This window comes from Opisthorchis viverrini (assembly GCF_000715545.1).
Source record: "Opisthorchis viverrini unplaced genomic scaffold opera_v5_120, whole genome shotgun sequence".
Lineage (NCBI taxonomy): Eukaryota > Metazoa > Platyhelminthes > Trematoda > Opisthorchiida > Opisthorchiidae > Opisthorchis > Opisthorchis viverrini.
In genome coordinates, this window is record NW_008751779.1 from 1,290,383 (window position 1) to 1,299,595 (window position 9,213).

The window sequence follows — 9,213 nt, forward strand, 5'->3', positions numbered from 1 at the left end:
GACCAATCGCACTGGATTTCCAAATCACGTGACCAACGTTAGCGCCCCAACAACCAGGTCAAGGCCACTAATTACGCGGGTAACGAATGAAACGAAAATCAGACACCTTTCCTTATTGATGCTGGGTTCTCTTGTTTACAGGACACCAAAAGTCACACTCTCAACACATCCCAGGAAGTTTGAAATACAGTAGGTACACATTTACTGTCAACAACTGGGGCGCTGCAGTATTGGTCAAAATTACGGGAAAGAAAGAAACGCATTTTTACAATCAACGCTCTGGCTATGCTGCAAACAAAGAACCTGACTGTCGTAGGCTGGTGTGAAACAAGCCACTCGACAAGCAAAGAGTGCACACTGCAAGAAGCACCTTATTTGTTCCAGCGAACAGTTGGAAAGATGGACGTAGTTCAGATGGCGAGTGGTTTTTGATGGGAACATTTGCAAACGGGTAAAGTGAACAGTTCTTACACTGATCAGGAAGAAAATAGCTGCAAACCAGTTAGACAGTAGATATCTTCTACAACGCATGTGAGAAATTAAAAGAAGTCATTCAAACAGCCAACGGTGCTGCGTGGAGAAAAACTAGGTGAAAAAGTGGGAAAAATCTACGTATGCTATGGAAAAGAAGTGGTAAGGCCACATTATGCTCCTGCATAGGACCCATTAGCCCGATTCAGCAGTTTCACCGGCACTGAATACATCCTTTTGATAATGATTGGTCAATAACTTTAGGGTAGTTTTGCGAAATTCATCAACACCATTATATGTCACTTGCTGTGCTCTCCTCCACAAATATGACTGTGGACATCGATAACAAATACACTTATCTGGTACCTGATCAACACACACCTATCTTCCTAACGATTTCCGTCAGTGATAAACTGCAAAACTGCCCGCACCAAAGACTCCGTATGATAGGGAGCTCAACATGAATCGCACTCATTCTCTGAAACCATTGAAAAAGTGGTATGAATGACCCCGTGAAATTCTGACCTACTTAGATGCGAAAGTTCCTTGTTGACAAGCCGTATTCAATGTGCTGCTGAAACGGTTCGTTACGAGCAATCCTAAGTGGTTTCCCGACACACTTTCAGAGAATTTTGAGTGGCATCTTGGTGCGACAGCTTTTCTAGAGTAGTAGCCTTCTGGATGACAGACAAGCGCTTATTTACCGGACAGTGCAATCCCATCCCGTCAGTGAGAGTAAAAAAAGAGCACGTGGCCGATCACCTGATAAATTTGCAGAAGATTCTACTTGATTCACTTACATTCACCTCTTCTCTGTCTGATCGGCCAAACCGCCCTAGTTGCTGAAGCATAAGGAAGTGAGTTCTTGATCTCATCGTACTCTTTTTGGCTTCTTTCCATGTAAATGACGTTTGCTGACCCAGTCCAAGCTAATCTATCGCTCATAAAGTAACTCAATGATGCGCTTAACTCGATGCGCTGTGAGTGTGCATCTAACTCAGTAACGTGCATTGGATCCATCGTAACAAACACTCATATTTGACCGGAAAACTGCAACCTGGTTAACAGCGACAAAACAAATTCCGATCGATAACTGAGCAAGGCTGTTTCGTGAACCGAGCCATCGTTGCTTCCTACCCCTAACTCATAAACCAAATGCATTGCAGTCGTCATTGCGTACGAAGACAGCCAGCGAAAACAGGCTACCTCTGAGCTTCAAGCAGTGTTCAACAGTACAGTGACCTGATTTGGCCTGAACGCGTGAAGCTGCCAGTATCATCAACTGACCAAATTGTTCAAACCACTCACACTGGTTCATCGACCTGTTGCAGCGGCGTTCACCTCAGCATGATCGCCATAAAGAGTAGCAATGGCGAAAATTTTTTCGGTCTTACTCTTCCCCTCCTCCCAACGCGCCTTTCAGCTGTTCGGCAAAGCGATTTGGACGTGACCGAACAAGGCGTGGTTGGTTTACCTAAGCATTTGTGCTACCGACAGATCTCCACTTTTTTAGTTAGATAATGTTGGTTCCTCTGGAGAAGTTATCACTACGAAAAAAGACACCTAGAATTAGCGCGCCAAAGTTTGGAACCGACCGAGAAGCCATCATTTCGAATTGTTGGGTAGTACTTCTCTTTCGACTCCTTCAGTAGTGGTGAGTAGGTTACCAGGTTGGCGGATTTGCAAGCAGACAGAAGAACCATTAGCAACACCTCTGTTAGCGAACGTGCTGAATCACTGTTGTGTCTGTTTCAGTTCCTCGTCAGTAAATGTGCGGCTATCTCACGACCGACGTGTTTGGAACAGTGCTTTACCATGACGAGCCCTGCATTTTCATAATACCTAAATCGGTTTTGGGATAAGACGTCAAACACATTTCCTGGCAAATCTGTCTTCACTGATCAACCCTTCTAGTTTAAGAAAGTGATTGAGTCACCAAAAAGACACAACAGGCCAGTTGGCCGCCTCGTGGATTTAGTTAACAGAATCTGCCGTTTCTACGGGCTTTGCGTCGACCTTCCTAATCCATCCGATTCAAATCCAATAAATATGAAAGGTACATTATGGTATTTAGTAGAAATGAGGAAAAGTCACTCGAGTCGATGGCATCAAACCCTGTATTATCGCTGGGATGTCACTTAAACTTGAAAAGTCCACCCGCTATTCGGTATAAGATTCCGGAAGCTGATTGTCACGTACTCTGGCAAATTCAAAGCGCTCCCATGATCGTACCGAGAAGTTTGAGATACAAGAAAAAGAGTCGTACTTGAAACACTGACCTAACTCGTTAGGTTGTTAGGAGCTCAATTTCATCCAGAAGTAACAGACGTGGCATGGTTTTGTGTTGAAGTAAGATAATAAATACAGATGATAAACAAATTCGCATTTATGTGCTGCGGTCTGTTTACAGGCAAGATGCATAATACCACCCGCAGATGTGCAAAATCCATTCTCACTAAAAGTCGTTTCAAAAATAATAGAAATCAAGACGCAAAACCACCGGATGAAAGATGGACAGTCTCTCACTACTTTTACGCTACCATCTATGGAAGAGTCTTGGCACTGCGTCATCTGCTCTCATTCCTCATGGTTAGCCCTTCGGGACTGCGAATCTATTTACTACTTCTTCCACTGCGAATAGGCCAAATGACATCATTGATGATGTCATCCACTAAGTGAATGGGCTATTCTACGACCATTTTTATGGATCCATAGTGTCTTTCTATGGTGTGGGTTTGCCATCCATCGAGGATCATCCGTTCATCAACCGAATGGCTCCCATCTAAATAGTCTGCTTTAGGCCGCTTGTTTTTCGCAGTCTGAACCAGGCTGATTTCTACAACAGAAAATTGAGCTTTCACATTCAAGTGAGCCAGTTCAGCATTTCCGAGGTCATGATTTTCAGTGAAATTATAACCACGTCCTTAGTACTTGCAGCACGTTTGAAGGGAGGTAGATCGTTATGCCTCAGATCCTAAAAATTTGCAATTTAGTGGAGTGCGGCATATGACAGTCTTGAGTATAGCTTAGCGCTGTTGCGGAATATAGGTGACCCGGGTGCGCTGCTCGGTTGTTGGTCTGTTCGACGAGCTTGGAAGTTGGATTGCAGGTGCTTCAAGGTGAAATCGTCAGTGCCGAGTTGGATGTTTTACATAGCCTTCCTACTGAAACGTACAAAAATGTTCTAATTCTCATTTTTACACATTTTTACGCTGGGAATTCACTTTTCAGAGTATAAAACGGCAAAGATGTTGGCAAACGGTAGCGAACATCACTATAGCGCTGAGACCGCCTGGCGACAAAATGACATAAGCAAAGAAGCTCTCATACTTTTACTCCAAGCGATCCATGGACTATACGCAGTTTTTACGACATCAAGGAATGAGTACGGCATGTGAGCTGGCTAGAATATGTAGAACAGCTTCAAAGTGCACGAGTCTAGTTCTAAGACTTGCGCGTGGTTTCACTTTGAAGAAGCAAAACCTCTAATCAAAACTTCACTTGTAACAGACGAAGGGAAGTGCCTAAGATTTCGGGGAAAGGCATATGCGAAATATGGGCTCTGTTTAAATTACACGTTGACAAAGACAAAGTAGTTGGGCATCCAGTGAATCGCCACAGTTTACCTGACAGAACACCAACCCTCATAAAGGACTTGATATCTATCACAAATGAATGGGCTTTGAAATGGACCAAGTGTTGAGATAGTAAAGCTTAAGTCTGCGTCCGAAAACCCTAGCGGTGAAAGACTTTTGTTGTGTGACTGATTCCATCAGCCTTGTAAGGCTGAGGATTTCGGGATCCGATGAGATCTTCAGCAGTACTAATTTGCGACTTGTGGTAGGGATTATGCAACAGTCACTTTTACCAAACTGCACAGTCGCGCGGATTAGCGCAAATCGATGGGAAATGAAAAAAAACAATCAGGCAAAGTTGACTACCTGAAGAACACCAAAGTATCCCAATCTAAGAGACATCTGGAACCGTCTACGTGAAAATATAGTGGAACTTAGTTCAGGTGGCCGACTCAGTCCATCAGAAACCAATCGGTTTCGTGTTAAACACAGGTGCTAGAAGTAGGAAGTGTCGGACAAATACGATATCGTGCACATAATCCAGTTCATCCGTCTTCAACACTGTGGCCATCGAAACCAATTCACGTGGTCCTGGTCCAGGCGATGAGGTTGGAGCACGAACCTCAGAGCCTGTGGTCGAGCCTGCAAGACTGAATAACCTGTAGAGACAAAAGGGAAATTCAAGCTTCGTGAGGGGCGTACGGTCTGTTTTCCAGTAGGGCAAACGACTCCACGATCCAATGAGAGAACAGATGACCTGTGTTGCAGCAGACTTCAATTAATGGGAGGCCATCTCAAGTTTAAGCACCGTTAATGTAACTCATCGCTCAGGATGAAGTTCATATGATTCCGCTTGTCTGATTGGAAACAGAACAACTGCGAATAGCAGTCTGACTTAATGTTTCTGGATGTAGACGTGTTATAGCGCGTGCGACAGATCAGCTATCTTCAGAGCAAGATTATTTCCAAATCAGTTATTGTGGTTGTATGCCAGTGAAATCCTAACCAGGAACTGGAAGATAGTTTGTTTAGTCTCATTTGAAGAGTCTCAGCTAATGAAACCGGAAATGCTCGCTACCAGCATACCCGCAAAATATTACTCCAATCCCAGACTATATGTCTCGTCTCTTGGTTGTCCAGTGACAAGGTACGGAACAGAGCCAAAATACAACACCCAGTGGGTCGCGCTGGAAATCCACAGGAATCGCGGACTGAATCACGTGGCTGGACAATGCTAAGCAGGTGGACGCTAGAGCTTCTGTCAGAAGGCAGGTGGTTATCAGGGTTATCCGTGAGCGACAGAAACCAGGACGACACTAAAAAGTCGCGTGATACAATAAACTAAAACGTGACAAAAGTCTGTGCTATAGGGATGTCTGCGAGCATGTCGTCGATATGTCTACACAAGCTCACATAACTGAAAAGTAGGTAGGTTACAGGATAGTATTCACGGTTGGGCAAACTAGTGGTTCGAAGAATGCAGCTCAGTGCACGCATGCGCTCCAGTTACCGGACAAATTGGAAGACAGTATTGACTTCGGTAAGTATGGAAACCGTTGGCAGTATCACACTGGGCATTGGATTTCTGCTCACAGCAGGGGTGGAAAAAACAAAATCGGTAGAAAGTAACGAAACCTACGCCCACGGAAACCATTGTAAATAGTTAAGCCCAGCCGTAATTTCGATGGAAAAGCCATCATGCCCACACTATTAGACAGAGTTAAAGCCCGCATTACCTACAGGCATCAGATTAGTCACAATTCATGTCGAGGGTTGTGTTCGAGCCAACCGCACATTGCGAACGTTCTGGTTTGCTTGAAACATTGCCAGAGTTTTCCACAATTATCGCATCAGCCCTGCGCAACCCTGAAACAAGGGAACAAAATTACATTAGTGCTGATAGCGGGGGTGAAATTAAAGTTCTCACTGTACTCAGCCCGTCATTCCCTCCTACGAAAACCCAGCAACGACGTGGAAGGTCAACTCTTTAAAAAAAAGTGCATTAGGGAAAGCTCGATTGGCGGGAGGCTTTCCTCAGAGCTGATATTTGTCAGTCAAGTGAATTTTGAGCTGGAGCTAATCACTATTTTCGCGGTGATCAGTTTATAATCAGGAAAGCTGTGCATAGGGAACAGAGTAAGCAACGGTATGTGATGTTTATACCGTAAAGGTATAGTGATTTGATTATATCTGTGACTCCAAACATGGCAGATTAATTCGGAAGGATGGCCAGTCAGTGGCCGCATAAACCGAGCATTTGTTAGTATTGCTTATTTTCTTGTCTTCCGACTCAGCAGCAAGTGATAATTCTAGTAGGTTAAACATTCATCCGATACTCCTCACCGTCGTACCACAGAGTACTTAGGTAACTTTTTACTCTAATCGGATATTCCAAAGTTGCCTTGCGCATGCATTAGAACTTCTCTGCGGGGAACACTGGAAATGAGTCTCCAATCGAATTCCAGTCATGACGCTTGAAGAATAGGTTCCGACCATTCTAAGAACTGCAAGGTTTAAGTGGTCTTTGCAAGTAACCCGCTGCCCTGAAAACCACCTGACACTGTAGCAAACCACGCACAGGGATACATCTGAATTCACATACAACCGGTGCCACTTAACAACGTAAATCGTCCAGCTGTAGCACTCTTCTGGCGCCTAACTACCATGCCACCCGAAGGTGGCATGAGGGCTGGGATACTTCCAGGTTGCCCAAGCCTGACAGGGGAAGGTCGGATTCGAACCACGGACCTTCCGGTCAGTAAATTCGCGCTCTAACCACTTGGGCCATCTCGCCCCCAACAACGTAAATCCTCTGCACCAATCGTATTCATTCTGCCGCGATTACCCTACAAGGGTAGTTGTGTTGTAAACCGTGCAGTGATTGGAAAGCTGCGCAGTTTGCAAACACCTACACATCTAACGGACTCAATGCTCCACCGGACCCTGGCCAGTGTTAGGCCACCAACCTGTTATTTTGACACAGCGCTCTTCTTTTACAAGAAACCTTCAAGCAAGCAACACTCCCGGTGCTTCGGGTTTTCCCCAATTGGGATGCTTTGTACAAACATTCATTTAACAAAGAGCGCTTTCTAGGCCCTTCAAATTTACGGAGAATGGTTAATCAAAAGCTGTGTAATTTCCCTGGTCCCAAGGTACAACATCAACTGTTGAGCACTGCGAAATAAAATAAACATTGGACATTTGTCACTATTCGAATGAATTTTTTTTGCGGTGGCAGTGCTTGGACAGAGGCACGTAGATTTTAGGGCTTACTGTAAGATGGTAACTCAAACATGGGTTCCGTACTTCATTTTGTGGGGAGCCCGTTTCAGCAACAAACAGACTCATGACCTGAAATACGGACAGGTCGGAGAGGGCTACGTAGATCATAACCACTGCCAGACACGTAACTCGTGACCCCGAACAGAGTTTACGTAGAATGGCATGGTTGCGAATTTACCCTCAAACCTCCATCCAGGGAGAGGGCACTGTCACCCTTTCTTTTACTACTGGATTTAGGGTTGATATGGCTGAAGATCAAACGGCCAAAGGGAAACTGCTATGGCCTTAAGCTGTTACACTGTTAAAAAACTAACAGTACCGGTCACAGTATGATGTGAAAACTGTTTCAATTCGACTAGTCGTCTGCGAATCAAAACAAAATGTTTAGCTGGACATGGGCTCCTTCATGAGGGTGCAAACTACTGGGAGGTCATCCGTTGTTCAAAAGCTACGGTGCACATTCTGATCTGTGTTGGACGCGAATAAGACAACCACTTCCTAACCAAACTCTACTTCTAAACCGCAGCTGTCTGTCTCAGTAGTTCTCCTGGAATGCTGGAAGATTACTATGGATATCAGTGACAAGGTAAATGCCACCATATGAATTAAGTTCCAATAAATATTTTTATCAGATCTTACTTTTCGATTGAAGGCGATGATTCTACATGGTCTTGAGTGTTGAGGGTCACCATCAATCTTCGTTCTAACGGTAGTGCTAATATACTCAGATCAGTTCATGGAAATATTTCTATGAGAACCCATCCCCCCCATTCAGTAAACAGTAACCTCAAGGCGGAAACATGTTTTGGTGATCTCTTGGTTTTTTGCAAGGGAAAACAATTGGTAACTACTTCTTTGGACAGAGGTACCATGATACACATGTTTCCCATAACGAAGCTCGTCAGTTACAGGTAGTAGGTACCCTACTTCAAACACAATATTTGAACTCTACCACAAGGATTCATCAAACACATTTGCTTGTTAGCCGAAATTGCCACAGCTGTAACTGATGTGCTTTGTTGGCGAAAGTTTCTTCAGGTGATGGAAACAACTGCAAACCGACTGATTCTCCAGGATGGCTGCGAGCGATCAACCAACAGAAACTACCGAGACGCCTAAACAGCAGTCAGCCGATGCATTCAGGACGAATAAAGTTTTGTTAGTTCCAATTCGATGAGATGAAGAACACAGCGTATCTATCCCGATAGCGGAATCTCACTCGTTCACTCATATCTAAATAGGCGGGAAAAGGATTCGGGATAAATGGATTGTGACACCACCTATGTAGCTTAGAGTAATGGGTGTTCCTGAAGCCCACCGTCCGCAACATCATCTGACTGCTGAATCCAAAAGACAGTTCGCAACACAACATTGTGAAGCTGACCTTAGGTTTATTATCCCAATACGAGAAGAATTCCGCAGTGTGGGCATACATGCGGATGTAGAAAACACCAGCTGAACGTTGAGACCCGAAAATTAGCGCAGTAAAAATCACTTTGTACAGCTAGTGTGAGACGAATTGGGGTACCAATGAAGGATGAACACATCAAACTCACCTTTCTTCAGAATCATCATCATCATCTTCCCTAGAAACAACGCCAGGTTGGAACAGTGGTGTACGGAACACCCAAACATAAACGGGCTTGATCACCAGGAGCCTGTGCAACAGCGATAAGGTGAAAGGGTCACCTGGTTAAACGTCAAGCAGGGCGACGTCACGTGACCGACGACGCCGTTTATCCGGCCGAATGTCCTTAATACTTAAAAACAAAACATTCTCAGCGTTTCCCTTGTGTTTACCTCGACCAATTCCACTCTCGCTTTCACGCTATCAACAGCTAAACGCTGCGGCAACCCATACTAGTGCCGTGCGTCAAAAACTGAG

General features: G+C 44.6%; 1 protein-coding gene across 1 annotated transcript; it reads left to right on the forward strand.

Annotated features, from left to right (window-relative positions):
• Positions 1–6,681: 6,681 nt before the first annotated feature.
• T265_06126 (hypothetical protein) lies at positions 6,682–9,002 on the forward strand (the record flags this gene model as incomplete). Its single annotated transcript, XM_009171312.1, has 2 exons — positions 6,682–6,804; positions 8,895–9,002. Coding segments are annotated over 2 exons (165 nt in total), but the record flags the coding sequence as incomplete, so codon positions are not given.
• Positions 9,003–9,213: the final 211 nt, after the last annotated feature.